This window comes from Harmonia axyridis, chromosome 1 (assembly GCF_914767665.1).
Source record: "Harmonia axyridis chromosome 1, icHarAxyr1.1, whole genome shotgun sequence".
NCBI lineage: Eukaryota > Metazoa > Arthropoda > Insecta > Coleoptera > Coccinellidae > Harmonia > Harmonia axyridis.
In genome coordinates, this window is record NC_059501.1 from 13,701,562 (window position 1) to 13,727,236 (window position 25,675).

Below are 25,675 nucleotides of genomic sequence, written 5' to 3' on the forward strand. Positions count from 1 at the left end.
ATATCAATGCCTTCTGCACTTGTATTATGAATAACTATTCTGTGATAACAAGTAAAGCTTAACTTGTACCATATTAGTAACATTTGTTTAAATACTTCGAATTTGGGAACTATATGGTACTAGCTAAGTTCTACTTGTAATAACAGAAAATCAACTCTAATTCCTGCACAGGACTCTTGACCACGAATTTAAATGAACGTACGATAAATAACGCACAACTGTCAAACTGAGAGGTGCAAATTCTGTGGTGAAGTGGAAGAATCCTCCTGTTTACAGAATGTTTCGCTGTTGCTAGTTTAAGTAAAAATATTTTGGACGAGAAATTCTCAATAGGAGAATGATTGCCTCTATATTATGGAAGGCAAGCTGTAAGTTTTGCGCTGGAGTGAATAGCAAAATTAGCAGAAAAAAATAGCAATCTTTGCGAAGGTCACGGAGCAATGCATTATGTTATACAGTAAGCAGTAAATGTGAAATAATCAGTTGGAACGCCATATAATTCAATCGGAAAATTGTTTCACTACATTACCAATCATTTTCAGCCTACCTGTATATTGGAGTACCGAGATCCTCCCTATACCACAACACCAAAAGTACTTGATCACCAGGGTCACTAGTCGATATATCACATGGTAAATATACTGGATCTCCTGCAACCACTTCCACATCTACCATTGGTACTGCAAAAAGAAAAAGAGATCAAAATTAGAACGAAAACATTCATTAAATATGGTTTTAATTCAATCACTGATTGAACCAGATAAAAATATTTTTATCCGTTTGAATATTCCTGAGTTTTCATTTTCAGAGGTTTCGTATCAACTCATGACCTTGTAGGGTTACATTCAATACAAAATTTCTGTCAAATCTGTACTTTCTTCTTCACACTTCATATTTTCGATGTTGAGAAAGAAATTATTTTGTAACATGCAGCTCATGATCTTTGGTTAGTTGGGTCGTGAATCCACAAAATTTTCTAATCAAAATCAAAACTATCCGTGATTCCTGTTTGAATTATTTATATGCAAAATATATATCTTGTGTAAAATAAATTAAGATATGGACTACTTGTAAAAATTAAACATATTTCATATGCCCTGATGAACTTTCTTACAACCATTATCATATTACCATAGATATTTCCCCTTCAAACTACTACTATTTTTACAGTTTTCATTTATAACTTTCCAAAATTGACCAACCTGACAATTAATAGTATTTAAAATGTGTTGGATCATCAGATCCTATATTCGATCTTGAAATTTAAAGAGAAACTTTATCATAGAGTAGATCCTGTTCCTTTTCAGAGAAAGTCATTTTTGAATAAGGTAGATGAATATTTGCAGTCAAATTTAGGTGGATACAGCTTCCTAGTAGTATCACAATTTATTGATAATTATCATTTGTAAGAACCTTTTCTTTGGAACAGTAATGTATCTACAAGGTGATTTCTAACTACGTAACGAAACTTGAGAGGGTGATTCGTTCGGTTGAAAGAAAAATAGACCAAAAACCGCTTGATGCAGGCGCATCTTCTATAATTGTGATCTGTAACATTTCAATATTTCTACGGAACACAATGGTTGTATTCTGCTCATAGAACATATCTATAAATCGCTTTTTCTGAACTTATTCTCTAAATTTCGTGTTAATAAATCTTTTTGTGCTTGAATAATCCTATTTAGGTACGGACGGTTGGCTGGAATTGAATATGAAGATGTATTCGTCATTATTGTTTGAGACAATTCCCTACTCAAAATTTGGTAATTACAGAAATCGTGAAAAAATTATACAATGAACTGTTCAGGAAATTATATTCTAAAAATCATAAGTTTCCAAAAATTAGAAATTAATAATTTCGGAAAAGAATTTATCCAACCAAAGAGAATATGTCGACAAAAAAGTATAAATTCTGGAAGTGACAAGACAGCCTTTCACAATATCAACGCTCCAGTTCATCGTTGTGCCTTATACTCACTCGGTTTTAATAATGCGCTGGCAACTCCGGTTATTTCTTTCTTTCAAGAGTTGCTTTATTGTCCCTGAAAAATTCTCCTAGCGCAGTAAGTCTGCAGCGCGTTTCAGAATATTTTCCTGAGTATTTTAACACAGACAGAACTCTTTTAGTCTACGTTTTAACCCCATCCTCTCTAACGCCGATATTCATCTTGTGGCGACCCATTAGAATTAGCAGCATGATGAGGTTATTCTCCCTAGTGTATTTTGGACGAATTCATCGCGAAAATTCATCTCGAAAAACGTTAATCTTAACATTCTGACATTTTTTCATTTTTATTGAATAATCTGGCCTTAGTCTTTACAGAGTCATACAGAAATTTAGTGGAGGTATATTTTTTCTTACAATTGCTATGGTAAGTAGCCTTTATGTGATAGCTCACTGAATTTCAATACTATATATTGTTCAAACTGTAAAAAATTTTATACTTCACGCCAATTGGACCACACCACGCTTGATAAACTTGATAAACTCATTCTTTTTTATACCAATAAATTATTATGACACCGTGAAGAAGAACAGGCTACGACCTCAATTAAAGAGGAAGAAGAAGAAGATGAAGAGAAATTATTATTCAATATTTATTTTTATATCAATGAAATTGATATAAAATATCAATAACTTGTATTATTTAAATTTGTTTGTTTTGAGGAAAGTATGGTTGCAACATGTGGAGGAAGTCCTTTCCACACCCATGAGAAAAATTGAACTTTTCCCACTTGTTGCACAATATACTATTTTATAATGCAACAAAGAATAACAATTCGTTTGTCGTTATATATAAGATTCCGATTTTATTTCGTACATTATCTAAATAAAGAACAAACATTTTTTGATAGTTCTCAATATTCATTTCGAGTACCTACTCTTATTATAATGTCGGTCCTGAAATTCATTTATTTTGCATACTGAATTTTTAAGCTTGACAATGCTGAAGTAGCACATAGGGTACTTCTTCAATTTGTCGTATAATTTAACACTTGGATTCGGAATTTTTTTGATCAGTCGCCAATAGGTTTATTCAATTGAATAAACCATGAAAATAGTTTTGAAAGATGATTGGAACCATACATAAATTTATATTGCAAAAATGATTTTATTATTTGGGGCAAAAAAAAATTTTCTGTAATTTCTTTCGAAATATTTGAACACAATTGAAATCAGAAAATAATGAATTTGACTAGAGGCAATATGGCTACAAAACATCCCAAATTCAGTAACTAAAAAGACAGTCTTTCATAATATTAACGCTTCAGTTCATCGTGGTGCCCCATACCTACTTGGTTTTAATAATGCATTGGCAACTCTTGGTCTTCCCCACTTTCACGAGGCGCTTTATTCTCCCTGAAAAATTCTCCTAGCGTAGCAAGACTGCGGCTCGTTTTAAAATATTTTCATGAGCATTTTATTACAGACAGGACTCATTTAGGCCACGTTTCAACCCCATTCTCTCTAACGCGGATATTCATCTTGTGGCGACCCATTAAAATTGGCTGCATGATGAGGTTATTCTTATCCAAAGTAGTCTGAAGCACTCCATTTCATTCATCACAAAAAAGTTACTCAGTCGTTCACCTGTTTATGTTGATATCCCCCGAAGATGTTCGTTGATAGACATGAATACATGAATAGAAGAAGAATTTGGGGTCAGTGCCTTCTGTAAGGATGAGTAGATGGGGTCATTCAAAGGGAATAATTACTTTTTTATGCTTGCATACTCTTGCATATTTATAGAGCTGCTCAGAGAATGATAGCACAGGCCAGCAGCCCCTTTGTTTCCAACAATTTATTATGTAGTGTGTAACTGCAGAAACTAATACATCTGTTAGTACTTGTATTGAGTATGAGTATGTTTTTTACTTTCATCGTTAATTTTCATTCCTTATAATAATTTTAAATTAAGAAGGCTCTCTTTTATGCAGTCAACTGAAACTTATCTGAGCATTTTGTATATTCCATTCAGAGTTCCAAGTCATATTCATATAACATCAATTATTACTTATTGATCAGAACTTCGAAATGCTTCATCTGCTTTGGAATCACTGCAGCTCATTTTATTGGACAGAAATATTTTTGTTTCATATTTTAACAGGACTATCGAAACATGAATTGGGGACTTTAATTGCTGAATATTCATTTTCTGCATCCCTAATTATGTCTTTGATATTCACTAGACTGTCACTGATATTCCATATAAGAAATATAAATACTCATATTTTCTTCTGATTTCTTCGATGAATGGACATCTTCAGTTGGGAATGGGTCTCATATTTTACTTCGAAGTAGAGATCAACACAGATTTGTCTTCGTCCCACTGAATGAGTCTCAAAATCAAAACGAGTAGATTAGAAGAGAAGATTCCAAAGAAATTCACCGTTTAACTTTCAAATTAATGATCCAATCCTGTTTAGAAATTGAAATGGTAAAGGTTTTAAAGGAGAGAATCTTTAAACCAGAAAATAATGGTTCAAAGAAAAAGCAGAAAATTGTTTGCATCTAATTGGGTAAGAAGTATGTTTCAACGGCATACAGAATCTACATACAAACTATAGATTTATGGTTCGAAGCTCACGGAATCGTTAATAGCACCTCACTAGTGAGAACAATTAATGTGTCGGAGAAGATAATTTGGGGGGAAAAGAGAGCTTCTAGTACGAAGTGAGCAAATTATGTCAAAATTATTCTGACGCAATACAATGCCGAGCCAAATGACACTAATGTTGTTAAAACTTACTCGAAACTACTGAATTCAAGTCCTACCCCAATCTTTCTAACTATACTCATTTCGTTCGATGTTGCTGAGCGTAGTTGAGCATCACTTCAATTATAAGGAGGTAAGGCAAGGAGCAGTTAATGTGTATCGTGTCTTAATAGGAGACAAATAATAGTTGACAAATATGATATGTGAATAAATGAAAACTATTTTTTCTGCAGAGATTCATTGATTGATCAGAATAATTGCATTTTGGATTCGATTCAATTCGAGAGTCCCTGAGTACTCACATCGTCAAAAGTCTATGTTCTGAAAATGAGATGAATATTTTAATCTACTTCAACTGTTTATTTGCTAAAAAATCTTTGTTGGTTACTCTTAACTTTATGAGATAAAGTAGGAAAAATGAGGAAGAATTCAAATTTATGGATGTTTTATTTTCGATTAATTATCGTTATTCCTCAACTTAATCCAAATTCAATAGTCCGTATTACTACCTCTTCTTTCAATCAACTATCCAATACGCCTAGGCATCCCACGGATCAAGTCATCAATGAAAAAAATCAGGCATATCGTTTCATTATTCTTGAAAGGCTAAACTCAAGTCCTCAAAAATTGAAGGTGGGTTTTGGGGATTGAATATTGCTCTCCCAAGTAATCCCATACCTGCTCAAATGGATTCATGTCTGGTGAGTTTTCTGGCCAGTTCATTCTCTGGATATTGTTCAAACGAAGAATGTTTTGAACCCCAAATTCATTGCGTAGAGGAAAAATGATTAGTTCAATGATGTTAGCTACACAGATGACATCAGTCATTGTTCGTTCATTTCGTCAGATACCTTAGACAATTTTCTAGTACTCAAGGTTGAATCCATTGCTACATGTCCTAAGAAGGTCACGTCCCTCGCTTCGTCTCTTTCATGCACCCTCTTTTTGTTTCCGACTGAACTAGTATCGTGAAATTTGACAAAACGTTGCACAACGTTAGCAGAGGATATATTTTTTCCAGAATGTCGTTCTTTGAATAAAGCCGCTGTTTTTCGCGCAGAGTCGTTATTTTTAAAGAATAATTTCATCATTTTCACTCTTTCTTCTACGGAATACACCATTTTAATTCTTCTACAAAGATACAACCGCTTTGAAAGACTTAAAAATTCACGATAGACTGAGGTAAATAAAGAACATGGTCTGTCTTCTTTTTTGGAGAAGAAATTGATACTTTTCTGGACAAAAATAAACAATATAAACTACTAAATATCTTTGAAATGTTTCGGATACGAATAATGTATTTTCAAGATAAATTCCACATTGCCTCTTTCACTATTTTCGCTGTTATTTCATTATCGATGGATTTTTTGAAGCAGAATTTAGGGCCAGATAGTACTCGATACACTTTAAAATTAGTTATCGTAACACCCCTCATCCCCATTCAGTGTGAAGGGGTTGTGCTCACTCCAGTGGGGGGTTGAAGTTACGGGGATAAAAACAGAAAAACTGTTCCCCGTCGAATCAGAAATTGACAGGTCCAAGCGATTTTCCATATTTTCATTTCAAAGTCGTAAAATCGAAATGTTAAGTTAGTTTTATTCGTTTCATCCCCTACATACCTACCGAATGAATATCATCACTTCTTGTTGAACGTCCCATAAATATGACCCATTTGAGTGGGAAAACCTAAAAGGCTAGCTGCAAATGAATGGAACAATTTTGATCCAAAGTTTCAAGCCACCACTTCAATTACAATAAATCTCTGAAATTTTCAGAATACAATTTAAAAACATGGCGCATAGCGTGTTGCTAATGACGCCATATATTCATAGTAGGTAGTTATGACTGCATTACGAGTGGTTACCCGCCTAATGAAATGGAACACTTGGTGTAGTCTTGACGCTACGGGAACGGAAAGTATGAGACGTAACCACGCACGCTCGCGTTTTAATTCGAGCATCAAGATCATTTGATATTCGGGGGTGAAACAAAAGCAATTTAGCGTTTCACACCCCTACTCGGTATGGTTGATAATTTAGTTCGGTTACTGAATTCCAGTTTCTCGAGTTTCATTACGTACAATTGCGGCGGAGTTGTTCTTTTTATTTGGGCCGCCATTTACGGAAAAAAAATCTGGAGAATCGAGAAGACCGCAATACGTTCATAGAGGGTTTTATTTTGAATAGTCCGATATCTGGACAGCTGTCAGTTTTGAAAATTTTTTTTTTTTTTGACTGTGTTCAGCATGATATTCTGAAATACAAGCTTTATAAATATGGTATTAGAGGAAAAGCGTACGAATGGATATCCATGTACCTAGATAATAGGTTGCAATCCGTTAAAGTGATTGATAAAGGAGACACTTACATGTCTGATCTTATGGTGAATGCACAGGGAGTTCCACAGGGGTCCATACTTGGACCTCTGTTGTTTATCCTGTATATCAAAGAGTTACCTTCTGTTATACCAGAGTCATTAACCACTCTTCATGCAGATGATTCAACATTCCTGTTTAGTGATGACCCAAACATTTTAAAGGCCAAAATAATGAATGCTTTATTGAAATTCTCTGCTTGGTCTTGTGATCAATCTTTGTTATTTAATACAACTAAAACGAATTTCATTTTCATCCTCGCCAAAAAACTTTTCCCCCTAAATTTGATATATTGGTTAACAACACAAACATAACAAAAACTGAAAATGTGAAATTTCTGGGAGTGTTTGTTGATTCGGATTTGTCCTTCAAAACTCACTGTCTAAGTTTATCAAGGTCGTTAAATTCGAAATGTTTTCACATTAGAAATTTGAGGAAAACACTCAATATGGATCACATTCGTTTGCTTTATTTCAGTGAAATACAATCTAGGATTAGTTATGGGATTCGTATTTGGGGGAGTTCTATTCATGTTAAAAATGTGTTTTTGTCACAGAAAATAATTCAGAGGTGTATTTCAAATGTCTCATTTTTAGACTCCTGTCGACCTGTTTTTGTCAACCTGAGAATTTTAACTGTGTATGGCTTTATATATTGGATTTGATCACATCGGTGCATATCAATAAGAACAGCTATTTGAAGAATAGTGATATTCATGCTCATGACAAAATATATAAATCAAACATCTCTATACCTTACCAGCGAATAAAAATATGTAAGAAATCACATTCAGTAATGGGAATTGAACTTTATAATAGGCTTCCCCAATGTTTTAAAGATATTACCTTAGTGCATAAATTTAAAAAGGAAATAAAGAACTATGATATCTTGTTGACATGTGTCCCTATTCTGTTGAGGAATATTTTGAGAAAACTTATTGAACTATTTCCGGACTGCAACATTCACTTTGCTTGATTTAAATATTGACTTACCTGTGTGTTTTTAGTGATTTTAAGTATTTTCTATATGTTTATTTATTGCGTTACTGTATTTGTTCATTGAAATAATTGCTTAGTTCTTGTATTTTAAGGTAAATTCTGGTTTCAGTTTTTAATTCAATGTTTAATTTGTTCCTATTCTGACTTGTTTCATGTCATTTAATATTATGAGACCAATAAATTCTATCAATCTATCTATTCTTTCATCATTTGACAAGTTAAAACTACACCATTACTGAAGGAACAACGATACACGTTTCAAGAAGGTGATGAGATTGTAAAAATTCACTACGAAAATGGTGGAAATTTTGTCCACAAAACTGAAGTATGTACTTTTGAGTCGTAGTGAAACATCTTTTCGGCCGTCAATAATGAAACTAATAGAAAAATGTCAACGGTTGGGACAAGTTAGTGATGTGAAGAATCAAAACCAAGATCGTCACTTAAGAACAATAAGGACTATTGCTCCCATAGCTCGTAGTATTGACGAAAACCTAGGTGTTCGATTCCTCACCGATCTTGGGAATGAGTAATTACCTAATGATTTTCTTATGTCCGAAATGGGAAGATATTGATGTGAACGGCGTTTATTTTCAACAATACGGTGCTACGTTCCAAGCAAGCAACGAAACAATTTCAATTTTGCAAGAAATGTTTCCTGACCTTGTTATTTCTCGGAGAGGTGATTATAGTTACAAACTTTCTTTTGGGGCCAAGAGAAAGTTTTTGCCAATGCTCCACCATCGATTCAAGATCTCTACGATAGAATTCGTGGAGTTATCGAGAATATGAGAGGATTGGTAATGGAAAATTTCATGAAGGGATATGGTGCTGACACCGTAACAGTTACGGTCATTTGGCTGTTATCGTTTGCCATCGTTAATTGCATACTTTGAAGAAAAAAAGGTGCTGTTCCATCAAGACAATGCAACGTATCAGAAATCAGTGAAAACAATAGCAAAAATGCATGAATTCGGCTTCGAATTGCTGCTTCATTCACCATATTCTCCGGATTTGGCCCCCAGTGGTTTTTTCCTGTTCTCTGACCGCAAAAAAAATGCTCGCTGCAAAGAAATTCAGCGCCAATGAAGAAGTTATCGCCGAAATTGAGACTTATTTTGGAGCGAAAGAAAAATCGTACTACAAAAACGGTGTCGAAAAGTTCGAAGATTGCTATAATCGCTGTATCGCCCTAGAAGGCAACTATGTTGAATAATAAAATACAATTTTGCCGAAAAAATGTGTTTTACTATGGTAGACCGGGGAGTTTTCATTGGCCTGTTGTCATATCTCGAAAACGGAGCTTGATATGAAGAAAACACAAGGAACCGCGAAGTTGTATTTTCAGTTGTTTCATCTCAGTAACTTCGAGATAAAATAATTACGGTGACTTATAGATAGCTACCGTTTTTTACACGTTTCAACTCCGAACATGTTCGTAGTTATGTTCGTAAGGTTTTTTATTCTTAAAACGACCTATTGAATCCATCTCTGAAATTTCGTTCCGTTGTTGGGAATCGCCCTGTATAAACATTTTAGAATATTGAACAAACTCTCACATGGAACCAAAAGACCGACCATAATAGCAAATAAAATTCAATTAACTCCTGATCCGATTAACTGAATTCAAAATGATACTATCAAAATGCCAGGAATCTGAAACAACAAAAATTTGTATCTGATACTGTTAACCTCTGAATTCCCAGGGCGGAAAGCCTTTTAGAACTTTATAATATGCCGTCATACTGGCAATATTAATTCAAGATTCTTATTCTGTTAGTTACCTTTTAATTAAAATGAATGCGGATGGTCTCTTCATGATATTAATCTCAATGATGGTCAAAGAGATGAAGTCGCTTTTACGCTCTCAGAGGAATAATTCGCACAACCATTCACTTTACGCCATATATACAGAAAGAGTCGCAAGCGTAGATTTCATAAAAGTAAGCCTATCGTTTATTCTGTAAATATAACTACCGTGTCTAATTCCCCGAATTGAAAATATTTGTGGATTCAGGCAAATTAAAAAAATTCATAGAAATTGAAGAGAGAAAAAAAGACTCGAAATCGCATTGTAGAGTTCGCTCATAATCCCTAGTTTATGACATCGCAAACATTTCGAATTTGAATACCTATTATTATTGATTGATATTATCACACTTTCTATAGCCTTCAATTGAATTCGAGATCAAAAAATTAATTCATTTCGACTTTCTCAAAATTTTTTGACTATGACACTCCTTATGAACTCATGAAGAAATTTGGGATACATTTTATATTATTCAGATCCTCTATTTATTTATTACCCTGAAAAAAATTAATCTGTTTATTTCGATATTATGTATTGAGAAATTCATGGAGAATTTCCTTCATAGCTGGGACTTTATCGCCTTTTTGTAGTCATAAATTCATTCTTGAATTTATTCAATTAATCGATTAACTCATCGAAATAAATATTCATACTCGATTTTTCATGAGTAATCATGAATATCAAACTATTCATTGAATATTCAACTAATATTCAATGAGTATTCATTGATTATTCAGTCATTTTTTAATGAATATTCAATAATGATTTAGTGATTATTTATTAGAATATTCCACAGGTAACACTGAACACAGTGTACTATTATCCGAGGCACAAACGTGAGCAAATTATTTTGTTTGATGAACTATAGTGTCTGGATATTAATTTTGAGTATTGTTACTTCATCACATGTTGATAAAGTTCGAATGTAAAATCTTCTATTCAATTTTTTTCATTGAAAAAATCTCAATTCGATTCTTTTCTTTGGATGAATGCCAGTTTCTATCATTAAGAGAAATAAATAGTTTGTACCCCAGTTGAAGGGATTGATGGAATGAATAATTTTAATTCAAATCGTATCTGATCAATTTCAATATATGCAATTTTCAGTAATTCCAATATTGATAAAACGATTTGTCCATAGTAAATTACAAAAACTTGTTTCAATTATCCCTGAATAGTAAGTTGAATGATCATTCAGTTTTTCATTCGTAACATGAATGATGAATTACTCAACTAACCATCCATCAACAGTTCTAGATGAATGAATAGTATTGAATATTCATAAATATCCAACTATTCACTGAATATTGAACTATTTACAGAATGATCCACTTTACTAGGTACTCACTGAATACTCAACTATTCAAGAATAGAAAACTGTTCATTGAATACTTAACTATTCGTTAAATATTCATGAATAGAAAAATATTCATTTAATATTGAATATTCAACAATTGAATGAATATTCATGAACATTCGAATAATGCAATTATTCGAATGAATATTCAATGAATACTTCAAAATTGCAATCATTCATTCATAATTTTCAGTCCTAGTTCCAATGTGTCTGTTTGCAACCTACTTTAACTCTGAGGTCTTTGGTGTGGGTTTTTTCCTCTGAAAAATTCTTATTCATTCTGATATGAGCCAGTGTCCTCTCAATCAATTTGGTTGAATAGACCATATCCATTCATTCATATTCTTTTGTTGTCATGTCCAGATATCTAGTTATAATTTTTCAAAAAAAAACCTTTCCACGGAAATCTGTCTTTTTCGAATAAGGAGGGATATGAATATATCTGAACAAACTTGACGGCCGTCGACTTGTTGCTTGAAATCACCTTGGTCACTAGAGTGCAATGAATTATGAATGTGCCGGGTGTTCTTTTCAGACTTCCCTCGGTTCTCCTTCTGCAGATTTCACCTGTGAATGATGTGGGTTACGAAGCGGATTCAGAAATATATCTCCTCCTGCGATCTCATTTATCCTTCCGCCATTTTGAACTCCAATAAGTCTTTGTCAGAATGCTGTATTCAGATGCGAATGGTGTTAGACGCTATCCGATATATTGTATATTGTGGAATGAAACTCTAGAGTATATACGGTAGATATGATTATCAGCGGCTACAATTTCGTATTTTACTTAAGAGGGGTCTATACCGCTTCAGCGATCAGTTCAAAAATTAGGAGGTATGCTTCATTTTACGCTAGAGACGATCGATTTATATGAGGTTTTCTCTTTTATTCATTTTGAAGAGTTCATTGCGTGAAGTCATTATTTATCAATTTTTTTATGGAAAAAATATAGATGAATGAAATAAATATATGCATGATATAACTTTCCGATCAAACATTAATTTTTTTTTCAATTTTCAGATGAAAATATTATACAAAAAATGTATCGAAGGCTGAAAATACGGTTCTTTTGAAATTTAAAATAAAGACGTAAAAACTTATTTCGAAATCTTCCATGTATTAATGTAAAGAACGGTAAATTTGAGGAATATTTCAGATTTCTCAAACTGAATAGTGGTAGGATCTCAAAAACGCTAAGGAGAGAGCATTGGTTAAATTTGGCAGATGACGAGAATGCGACGTGGTATAAACTGCTCTTAGTAAAAATTATTGAATAAGGTACCTATTTTGCAAGAAAAAAGATGCAGGATAAGAAAAATATATTGGGTGGGCAATAGTCGATGGCACCCTAGACTTAATCGGAAAACGGATGTTACAATTTCATTGAAAATTTGGGCTCTTGGGTAGAAACCCAACCAACTCTATCCAATCTAGAATACTTTCAGTGCTGCGGTTTTCCACTGATATCAAAAAGGACGAATGAAGTTCGTTACCTCAAATGATACTATATTTTCTCTTTTCGTTTCGTCGTAGCTTTCTTCATGATTTCTGTTGAACGTTTTACTCCTTATAGCAAGCGATTTTTGTGTAATTAATTGCTTCACTATTTTCTCATGCCAAGCATAGCTTCTATCAATCATTTATCACTTCGCATTATTTGTGTATGTCTGTATATTGTTGACCATTAACAAGGAACTATAACTGAGATCCTACATTATTTACTATATTCTAGTTTCTATCTGAAACGTGTGTACATTTCAAACTTATTTGATATAATTAACAAAAAAAAAAGAAGGTTTTCGATATAATAAATGTAGGATACAGTTATTGTTCCCTGTAAATAATTGAGATGGTCAACAGGATGCTTGGAGACCTATTAGTTTCTTCAAGTGTCGAGGGCATGACAGTTTCAATGAATTTACAGGGAACGAATTGTTATTGTACATATAATGTAAAAAGGATGTTGTGTAATTCTTCGAGGTGTCGAAGATATGTCATGGAGTTGTAAATCTTGAAGAGATTTACTGGGGGGTTGGGAAAGTTCGAGAACAAGACGGTTGTACTAGATGTGTCACATCTGTATATCAGGTTCTAGTCCTTCGAGAATATTCGATTTCCAGGAATCCGCGAAGATCTTTGAGGGCGGTACGGCAAAACTCTTATTGGACTAGGGGATGGTACTTTCCCTAAGGGTGTGGTCAAGCCGGAAGGAGGGAAAGATATTCAGAGTGGACGGGGTAAGTTGCGATCAGGGGACGAAGGAAGTTCGAGTCGAGAGTCAGTTCAAGGCAAGTCTAAGACGAGTCAAGTTCGGTCGGTCAACTTAAGACGTACGACGTAAAGACAGTTCGCGGACTAGATTAAGACGAGTTGCGAACGAGTTGAAGACGAGACGAGCGAAAACTTGAAGTACGACGAAGACGTGATAATCGAAGACGTTTCGAGTAATTAACACTCGAGCTAAAGGTGAAATTCAGTACCGTAGTGAGAAACTTGTTATTAGGACGTTATTAGGATCTTCTCAATACTGAATTTGTACTGTATAATCGTGGCTTTGTGAATAGATGTAAATAATTCAAAAGAGTTCAATTATTATAAATCCAACAAAGTCACGGGGAAAAAGACGAAAGGCCAGGTAATCGAATCATACCTCTAGACGATCGATTAACCAAGCCTACATAAATGCTCAAGATTCTGATCATCTCTAATCTCTTTAGTTCTAAGATATGTAACCAATACTCATTTACGATATCTGTTGATGATATAGTTTTAAATTTCTTGAAACCTATCAACATTCAGTTTCTTTTGAGTTTTTATTTATATGCTAGTTGATAAGACTCTAAGAGCCCAGTAGAATAATCATCCAGAATTGCTGATGAATGAATATAAATTCCGGAATCATAGAAAAATTATGTTTATTCAAGCTGAAAATGCAGCTCACAGCATTTCTCACAATTTTTTTATTACGCCTTATCGTTTTATATGCTTTAGGTGCTGTCTACATGTATTCAAATCAAGAGGCAAACCTTGATAGCCGAGTTCTCGTTATAATTTAATATTCCATACATTCCACCTTGTAAATGATTAATATATCTGCCCCTACCTTTCAATGTACTTGTGTTTCAGTATAGAAGGTTTCCCTTCAGGTAGTATTGTTCCGAGAACAGAGAGGGTCCTTGCTAATTGTTATTCGTGTTTAATCTGCCATTTAGAATGGCACCGGATTCACTGGAAAGACCAATAAAATTAGCGCATCTCATTTTCTGGGATGTTGTTAAAGCTAAGTATCCCAGAGTTCTATGTTTTTCGGGGAAAGTTGTCGCATTAGGTCGAATGGCTGAAAATCCCCAGTTTGAAGGATATATTTGAAAGAGAGTCGTTCTTCTGAGAAATTTGGTCAACGTCGACTATCTGAAATGGAACGATAATTTCTAGGGCTTTTCTTTCGGGAATTATTCTGTTTACTGCCTGTTGGACGAACAAATTCGGATTTGGGGAATATGAGATATATTGTTTGAGGCCATTCCTTGATCAAAATTGAGAAATAGCAGACATTCTGATGATCTGTTAAGAAAGCCACCGCTAAAATTGCAAAATGATATGATAGTCAAATCGAATTTACCATATTAAAGATGTATATTCTATCGAGGAAGAGCAATACAAAAAATTTCTAACTTCAAACAATATGACATAAGAATATAAGATATAAGCAGAGGAAATGTGAACGAAATATCAAACATTTCAACATATAAAAACCTCCTACTTACTCAATTGAATGAAGTATATATTTTCTTTCGAGATAGAGCAAAAAAAAAATTATCAACTTCAAACAATGAAGCATGTGTAAATAAAATCACAATATAAGCAGAGAAAATGTAAATGGGTCACCATATATTTCAACGTATGATACAAGAGTATAAACAAAAACCTCAGTGAAAAGTGTATCACCGTATCGGTGTATTGATTGATTTGTGTATTTGTTTACATAATAAGCTAAAATATTTATATTGAGGGGATTCTTTTTCATCTTTTTCATTCTTTCTGTTCAACAATATTTGATGACATATATATTGAGTATAATTAAACCTGAAAACAAAGAAAAGAAGCAGAAAGTAGTAATAAATGTTATAGTTTCCATTATATTGTTGTAAAGTTGGCGACCCATTCTAAAGAAGAATCTGTAACTGAACGGCTGGTTTGGACACTAACTACACTGAAATTTCTAAATTAAACAACTATTCACCAAGTGATCAATGTTCTTTTCTACGCCACACTCACTACCTAGTGGGCTTTCAATAGAATGCCATTTGAAAGGCATATTATTGCAACGACCATGACCAGTCCTAAGTTGATTTAAAGGACGCCAAATTCTACAAGAGATATTGAAACCTGGAACTTACTTTGAAGGATCAATAATTAGACTTTTGTTGAAGATATTAAAAGCATTTCATTCTGAACGTATCTGGGAGGTAAGATACAATTAGAACTTAAGTTCACGCATAGTAATTGAATTTTTGCCAACCTTAATATTCTACGAATATGGGACGTAAGTATATAAGATAGCACTATTAACCAATGTTAATATGTGGACGTTAAGCTGTGTGTTTATTCTATGAACATGAGAACTATAAATCCAATCAAAAAAACATGATTCAGCAGCAGAATAACCAAAGTCCAAAGCTGCAGTACGAAGAGCGCTAGCATCAGCAACTCATGAAGAATTTTTTGAGAATATTATTCCTCGTCTTTATATGCAAATTATCCAAGTGGACCTTGAAATTCAATGGGGAATCAAGTCTTACTCAAAGATATCAAGAAAGGAGTAGATTAATTATTCAAGAAGGAGTTATTGAAAGCTACACTCAATTTTCTATATAGGAAACTTCTGTTTCGTTTGGATAAGAGCATAAACGCCACTCAAGAATAGTTACCTATTTATAATACAATTACAAAAGGCAGTGATATTCTTCCACGAGTTTTTGAATGAACGAATGGTAGTATGAGCCTTCTGTACGACTATTGTGATAAATAGAAAGTTTAGAAATCATTCAAATTACGGCTTAGAATGAAAATAAGTTGAATTCATAACAGCGGGGGAGACTTGCGTAATCAGATCTTATCTTGGAAGCATGATATATTCATTATCGATTATTGCTCTTCTTAGTTATCGTCTCGAGACGTTTCGCCATTACGTTGGTGAATTCGGTATACATTTCAGGGATAAAAGAGAAATGAATTAATACCAGGAAATTTTGGCTTATCTGAGTTCGGTGAACACGTAGCACAGTTTTGTTTGTTCCCAGATGACACAGCAGAAAATTCATTAGGCTTACATGGTCAGTAGGAAAATTAGACAGTTTGATTTCCAGCTGAGACAGCGGAAAAAATCTAGCTGAAGCCGAGTTGAAGTTGGAGACTGGCAGATGGTAAATGAAGAAGAATAAAAAAATGTTAACGAATGATTAAAATGAAACTCAGTTTGCCGAAGGCTGCCCATGCTAATCGCATTCTTCTACCAATTTTCAATATTTGATTTTTTTTTCCATTTACAATCATATGCCCCAAATATACATATTTTTGCACCTTTTCTATGCTTATGTTATTTATAGTGCTATCTTCCTGACTATGGCTCATTATCTTCGTTTTGTCAAGATTCATCTGTAGTCCAATTTCCTTTGACTTTTCATTCAGGTTGTGTAGCCTCGATTTCAATTCATGGATGTCTGTGCTTATCACTTACACTTAAAATGCAAAACCTACGACAGCTATATATTACCAGTGGCAACTTATGGTCTGGAAACTATGGCAATAACGAAAAAAGTTGCAGAACAACTGAGAGTAATTCAAAGGGCCATGGAAAGGATTATGCCGGTTATATGCTTGAGGGACAGAATTCCGAACACCGAAATACGAAAAAAGACCAGGGTAACTGACATCATGAGTAGAATAGTGAAACTTAAGTGGCAGTGGGTGGCACATGTTACAAGGCAGAGTGTGGAAAGATGGTCACACAAAGTGACGTTTTGGAGACCTCGAGAGCAAAAAGAAGCATAGGAAGACCGAGAAGAAGATGGATAGACGACATAGTCGATGTAGCCGGCAAGCAATGGATGAGAACAGCAAAAGACAGAGAAGCATAGAAAAAACTGGAAGAGGCTTATGTCCGACACTGGATGCAAGAGGGCTGAAGAAGAAGAAGATTAAACTGAGGGTGACATTCTGGGCGGACTTGGGATGAGTACGAGGTGACGGTTTTGACGAAGATTAAGGAAGAAATTCAGTAACGCTTAGGGACTCATACTGAGAAGGGTTTAGAAAGTATACGTCGGTCACGAAAACAGACAATTTCTTTTGAATATTATAGTATTAATATAATATTATTCACAAATTCGACAAATTCGAAAATTAATAGATGAATCCGAGGCAGAAGTGTTCCGAGTACAAACAGATAATAATAAATTAAAATCATGAAATCTGTGGGAATCTGAAATATTCTCGCATGACTTCGTTTTACAAAATGTGGCAGATTGAATGGATTAGCCTTAGAATTAGAGGAGATAATTAACCATAGATCACTACTGCAAAGAAGTTGTATCAATTGATCAATATTGATCAACTATTCAAACATCGAGTGTAAGTTTGAGAAAAATCGTTTTTTTGTACCCGTCTCAACTGTTAATTTCTAGATAAACCATAGAGTACCAACAATGCTCAATTCCCAGATCAACTTAGCCGTATTCTGTTGAAATAGAAGAGACAATACACAACTTTCCGCTTCATAGGAGCGAACGCCCATTCTTCCTCGATTCAAATCCCGAAAGCGTTTTCCTCGTTATTCGAAATTGCCCTTTTTCCCATTTGTGAAACTGAATTTCGACGTTGGAAGAGTAATAAAACACTTCGAAAATGTCCCCAGGCTTGACGAAAACACACAGATTTTGTCTGTCATGCGGAGAATAAAACTGCAAGTTACGCAAAACCTGAGTCTCTTAATTAGTAATTAGGCAGCTGTTTCAGCGCGAGTTGGCGATTTGCGACAAGAGTTGATATCTACTAGTTCATTTAGGAATTGTTCAGTTGTTTGCACATGTTTGCTCCGATGTTAAATGTGGAACGTAATTCGGATTTCTTGCCCATAGCGCTCTGTACGGAGATCGGCTTTTTGGATACGGGCATAAGCAAGGTTTGATGTTTGAATATCACAGTTAATTTCGTTCTGGTTAGCCCGAATGTAGAAGAGACTGACATGAATGAGTTCTCATCACAGTGTTTGATTCGCTCGAATTTGAAACCATTGTTAGGAATTTTGTTCTAATTACGTTTAGTTGATGATTAAAGGCTGGGTTCCGGTAACTTCTTGCATGTCGAGTTAATTTGGACGAATATAGAATTTATTTCTATGCTTTTGATGTTGTTATTCCAAAAATAAATTGATGAAAGGACTGCAGATAATTCAATTAACCTGAGGTAATTAAGTTATCCTGAATTATTGATTTATTTTAAATGTATACAAAAACTTTTTTATCAACTATACATAAAAGAAGTGTGGCGACAAAAAGCAATCAGACATAATGTCTGTGTCTAGCCGAAATTGTCGTCACAATACTACATGATTATACCTGCATCAGAATAACAATGGTCTTTCGTGGTACTTGTGCATACAACTTTCTCATTCATAATTAGTTCGCATGTACCATCATACCATTGCGCAGAATAGAAAATAAGAAAAGGAAGAAGAAATTCACGGTGTACAATATGATTTTATGATTGTAACCCAGGTATAAAACTGGGAAAAGGGGAGTTCAGACGAGTAAGTTACTAGGTGATGACCGATTAAGTTAGTAGAGTGTTCAAAAATATTCTCAAGTGCCGAACCACGATAAAGTTCTTGTCTGTCGTCCATCAGTGTAGTAATAATCCCCACCAAAACGTTATACACCCAAGAAGAATCAATGGTAATTGACGTTTGGAAAGTAGTACTTTTCCAAATTCGTCTGGGAAAAAGTTCTGCTTTTCACTTTCCGCAAGCATATGCCTATATAAGGTAATCCAAACATATTTCTTAAAATTTTTTCTTGGACAATAATATTGATTTCAGATTAGTGCTTCCCCAGCAATAATTAACCGTATGACATTAATTGTGCATTTATACGCAGTATATAGTTCCAAGAATATTTTCACCTGTTTTTTCACAATCTGTAATACAACGAGCAGAGTTTTTCAGGACATATACTGTATATCATTCCCACTTAAGCCGTAGATCCAATATAACACACAAGAAATTGCTAGAACTGCTTAATTTTTTTGCAGCATTAGTATAATACCTATATTGTCCGCATGCATAACCCGAAGATATCGTGTCGAATCGAATATTCTAGCGGAATCACTGATGTAAACAATGAATAAAAAGTGTCCAAATATACTGCCCTGGGTCACACCCATCAGTAGTTGTCTCTCATCAGATATACATATGTAGTGCCATCAATGTATCAATATTCAAAGCTGGTTTCTATTTATTGCTGTATCCGGCCTACGAAATCTGACTGACAGTCTTCTTTTGTCCTCATTTAGTAGTATTTACTCATCGACTTATCTAGAACTCACATGAGAACTGCAAATCTTTTGACTAAACGCCAGATCCTAACTTATGGCGTTTCGTTACAATCTATGGAATGAAATTTCTGTTGAAGAGAATATTATTGAATGTCAGATCAGATGTTCTATCGCAACCTTATTTTTTATTACTGATTTTCAATGAATTCCGAATCGTTTTGGTGATTGAACACACGTTTTAGTAAAATCTCATTGATTCGTAGAAAAAAATATCGATTTTTTTATGGTTTTATGGATTTTTTTTAACTTCCGAATAAATCTACTTCGTAGGTTCATCAATATACTGAGCTGTTGACGTAGTTTTATTCAATTCATAGATGAGGAAAAAACATTTTTCCGAATTAATTTCTGAATTTTTGCCAATAGTCCGTAACAATAACAAGAATGAAAGAAGTCTGTAAAGAACTTCATTGGAGGAGGTGTGATATTTCTAGTGCTTGCGATGAAAGCTTACTGTATCAAAATGTATCCCAGCAAATGATTGGTTGCGTTTCTCGAGAATTATGCATGTAATCCACGAAGAATTTTGGTTAATGGCAACCTCGAAACGCTTTGTAATTCCTCCCTATTCGTGTTCTACATTCGACTGTATTCTCCGTGACAAATTAATATGAATTGTTTCCTACAGCAGGAAGTTCTATGTGCTGAGAGTCGGACTAAATTGCAAGATGAGTTCTCTTCGGTATGCGTATGAAATCATCCAAAATTCAAATGCTGTCTGTCGGAGAGACGGTGATTCGTCTAGATGAAAATTCTCGAATATCTCGAATTCCAATAAACTCCAATATAATTCAAGACGAACTAGATTATCTCTCACAAAGAGTAGATAGAAAAAAGCGATTAAATAAAACGAAAATTGAATCTAGCGAATGTACACAAAAAGAAGAATCCGTTTGAACAGACTTTCTATTAATGAAATCATTGATTATGTTAATGAACACAAAAACTGACTTATGTTTCGGAATTTTTTCACAATTTTCTCCATAGAAGATTACAGTATAAAAATAACCTAATTCATCAATTTGATCAACATATTCGTTGATATGAAGTTGAAAACAAACTTATAATGCCTAAGAGACTTACGATACTTAGAAATAAAATCTCAAACATTATTGCCATAATTTTTTTTGCCATATAATGCAGAAGGCTATTTTTTTAGGAACAGCAATTACACTGAAGAAATTTCTAGAAGACGACAAACACAGGATGAGGACCAACGGGACTACGAACCCTAGGTAGAGAACCAGAGGGGCGACGAAGACCGCACATGACAAAGCTACTATATTCTTATATTTCGAATATCCAGGAAAAGTGATTGTTCACCTTAATAGATAGTGAGAAAGCAGACTGCAAGGGGAGTGTTCTATCTAACGTTGATAGACTAAAATAGGAAGTGCCTTTATTTCATACTTTCATATTCAATATGATAAGTGTCGACGCGAACTCTAGCTCACAATTGCTAGAAAGAAAAAAGAAAAAATGTATTTCTATCAATTCGCCTATTATAATATTATGATTTTTATGGCCAGTTGCACCGTTTGCCTAAACATTGATTGGAAATTTAAAAATTTGATTACTTTCTGATTTCTTTTTCACCATCTTTTGAATGACATTTAATGTGGCCTATTCGCCTGTTACACCAAACAGGAATTTGTGGACGTTTATTTTGCCGATTAGTTTAAAACAGGGTTCTGCGCAACTCGAAACGTCGAAACATATGACAAAGATGTCTAAAAACCTGGTGTATGGACTGATTAGATTTTGTTTTGCCAATTTCGAGAATATTGGTTAAACTTCGTTTTGTCAACTGTAGGTAGCGATATCAACAAACAAAGATTCTTGTTATTTATTATTCTATTATTATATTTATGTGTTCTGTGCCATTATGTACCTATACGTATATCTTTCATTATGGTTATGACCTGTGTGAGCAATTCTTGAAATTGTAATACCAATAAACTCTCTCTCTCTTTCAAATATTTGAATTCATTCTAGTAATCGTTTTGTGTTTTGTTTCACGACTTTGCACGATCATACTCGGTTACACATCGCTTTTGATTGGCCAGTATCGGGTTTTGATTAATGTATCCAAAGTCAAAGGAAAAAGATCAAAATGACAGGTATGACATTGCGGCGCCGCCACAAAATAGAACTAATAATCTCAATTCAGTCGAATGTCATTGCATTAAGAAATTGACGAGTGCATACACCATGTTTCTAGACTTCTTACATATGACTCATTACATAACCATAAACATTATTTCTCTATGGACATAACATAATAACATAATGGACATATTTGGTTTTCTGCTGGAATTCGAAATTGAAATATGGATTCAGATTCAGATCGTGAATTATCATTCAATGACAATTTATAATAATAATTTATAATTTATGTTAATTTTGCTACCCCAAGAGCAGAAGAAATTTCACTAGAAAATTGAAATTCTTAATTTCCCTATGATCACCATCGAGATTTTGGAATGTTGCCAAACATAACTTGTATTAACATCGGTTAATACTAAACATTGATTATGGAAACAATGTTTATTTTTTGAATGGTGCAATTTGCCCATAAACTGGCTTCAATGAGCCACTAATATCCCTTAACGGAACTTGCATGTCATTGAATCGTTTTGAGCACATATATAGCTAAGTGAAAATGCCACTTGAGGCTTCCTTTCACCACCAGTAAAAATTTAATAATAGAAAGAGTGTTGATCTCCATATTCGGAGATCTCATTCGAAAAATAATCAGAATTGATTACAGTCGATTGTGTCGGAAATGTAGAATGGAACCATATAAAATTTTATTGCCCAAATTTTCGCGAGTAATGCTAAAAATACATGCACGAATGTCGACAATTTCTTGCTTCGAAGACAGTTGCTGAAACGTTCCTGCAAATTGAGTGGAAAATTGTCGATTCGAAGAAATTTTCGACGTCGGATTTAATTCGAATTCAGGATTGGCATTTGTTCCGACACAAAATAATCGTTTGGTGGGGATGAGACGTAGGCATGTATCCCCTACCAGATAACCAACGGATGTTCTTTGTTCAGAGAGATTTATTGGGAAGCGATTTTGCGTTTTGAATTGAAATCACTATGCTTAACTTTTGATAATAACCTTTATTTAATGAGCCTTTATTTTTTCAACAGGTAATGGTGCACAATTACAGGAAATCAAAAACCACAATCAATATAAAATCAATAATAATTTATATAGAATAAAAAATCAAATCTATATCATGAATGAAATCCAATAAAACAATAAATCTTGAGAGATTAACCGCCCATATACAGATACAACAAAATACAAGAAAAGAATGGAAATCAAATACAATATAACATCATGCGTGATCATCGTAAATTCAGATGTTTCATTTGAATACAAATCACAGATTTATTCTAGAGATTGAGAATGCAGACCACATCTATCTGCTATAGTATTAATTACGGAACAGGCAAATATCAGTGGTGACCGCAAAAGTAAATAAGTAGACAGTACGGAACATTACATTACATTTCGAATGATAATAATAATATTCATTGATTCCAAAACATTATATCAAATAATAATAAGACATACAAACTGAATAAGTCAAAAATAACCCAAATTAGAAAATATACACAATAGAAAAAACAAAATCAAACTTATCTCTTATGAAAAGGAAAACCAGTGTGAAAATGAATTACAGAGTAATGTTGAAATAATTATGGATTCAATATTTTTGATAATTCATTGTTAAAAGTCACTTCAAACCACTTTCAGGTATACAAGTTCTTGAAAACGTCACTTTTATGTTGAAAATTTGTGCAGTAAAACTGTCTGCGCGAAAATTTGAAGTACACGTCTCAGTTTAGTTTTTAGTGGTGTTTCCGAATATTAAAACAGATTTTGAAAATTCCGATGTACAGGGTGTTGTTTCGAGGATTCAAACGATTCATAATTTTTTGTTAACCCGGACATGGATTTTCGAAGCGGTTATTGCATGATACGTTTCGGCTCTCAATTAGGAATATATTTGCCAAATATGAAGAAAATATACCGGGTGGTTCGTTTGATTTGGCCTCAGAAAGAAACGGGCAAAATTCATAAAACACCCTGTATCTCGGCTACGAAGACAGTAAGACCCAATAAATGGGGTATCTCCAGAACCGCCTATGCCACCTATGCACCTGTGAAGTATTTCCGTTTCCCAATAAAACACCCTGTATAACCTTCGCTTTCTTTTGAAATGAACTCTCTGTATATTTTTTTGAGTGTGATATGGAATGAGGTGGAGAATTGGATTCATGAACGTTTTTCGATTGTGAAAGGCGACTTGTAACCATTTTCGAATAATTGAACTTTAAAAATTGTTGCTGAGACACACTGTATAATTAACCAAAAGTAACAACACCAAAGAATAATGCTATTATAAAATGAAATTCACAAGAAAAATGAAATTTTATATTCAATGAAAAAGCTCTCAAAAAAGCCCTTCTAAAAGCTTCTTACTACTAAAAATTTTCACGAATGATTATGAAACCTTGTATATCCAGAAAGATGAGACAACTATCCTCCGGAATCCGCGGAAAACTATTATTGTACCCCAAAGAATTCAAACAGCACCGCTGATCGCACTAACCCCATTTAATATATTCTACTGATGCCTCTGGAAAATTCCAAACCCGAAATAAAAGCGCCTCACTGCGGAAATACCATTTCACCTGAAAGTCTTATGCTATGGCTAATTTGTATGAAACATTCTACACTCTTTGAGTAAATAAAGCAAGCCGATCATGCTACATGCATATCCAGCAGGCGCTTCAATTTCGCAAGACCATCTTCCGCTAGTATTAAATTAGTTGCCAACTTCATACTGTCATTTCACATGGCTTCAATTTACACCGAAGGGTTAACAAACTTTGAATCCTGTCGAAGCCGACAACTTGAGGGGGTTGTTAGAACTCCTCAAATTTGCTACGTATGATGTTACAGTGCACAATTCCTAAAGTTTTATGAGAGGAAGAGTGTTCAATCTAGACGTGACGTAAATATAATGCAAGGTTACTATCTTTGGTTAATTTCAAGAGAGTGTTTGATGTTGTTTAGATGTTTTCCGCGGGAAATAGGATGACATCGTGAAGAATGCACTGGAGGTAATAATGTTCCTAAAATTATCTCAGTGTACTTCAACCTCAATTACTAGAGGAAAAGAAGAACAACGTAGAACATATTCTATGACCTCGTACTGTACTTTCTTGAACCCCAACACCATCGAAATATTGGTATAGTCCAGACTCTTCCCCCACTTGTTCTTAATTGTGGTATATTCTGTATTTCTTCCGATATATTATTATTATACAAAGAATAAGAAATGAGGTTCATAACCTATGAACTCAAAATGAACAAGATACTGATTGGTATACTTTCACGTAACCTAACCAATTACCTAGAGTTATTCTAGTTTTGTATTTCTACAGTCGACTTCTGTACTTTAAACATTTTTTTATCTTAAGAAATTGCAATATTAATTCTGAATGCAGGTGACATTTCAATATAATAATAAAAGAGTTTCTTATTTTTTCAATTGTCTTTTGGTTTAGAGTAAGGTTTCCGTTCTGTAGCCTCAGTTGGTGTTCAGTCTTTAGCCGGATGCAATTTTATTTTTCAATATGACAGGGTTTTGGTCGGCTACTCTCTGCTCATAAACTTAATGTTCAAGATAGTGTCTGTGGAATTCTGCTTATAATTTTTGCCGGTAGCCTACTTTATCCTTTTCTATTTTCGTCACCTCAAAGTATATGCGCATGATCGTT

At 34.0% G+C, this 25,675-nt stretch overlaps 1 protein-coding gene across 1 annotated transcript in view; it reads right to left on the reverse strand.

Annotated features, from left to right (window-relative positions):
- Positions 1–25,675, reverse strand: part of LOC123671389 (hemicentin-1) — a 482,600-nt gene that overhangs the window by 340,440 nt on the left and 116,485 nt on the right. Inside the window, exon 2 of the mRNA XM_045605217.1 lies at positions 548–680. Coding sequence (XP_045461173.1) covers positions 548–680 — 133 coding nt within the window. The remainder of the gene's footprint in view (positions 1–547; positions 681–25,675) is intronic.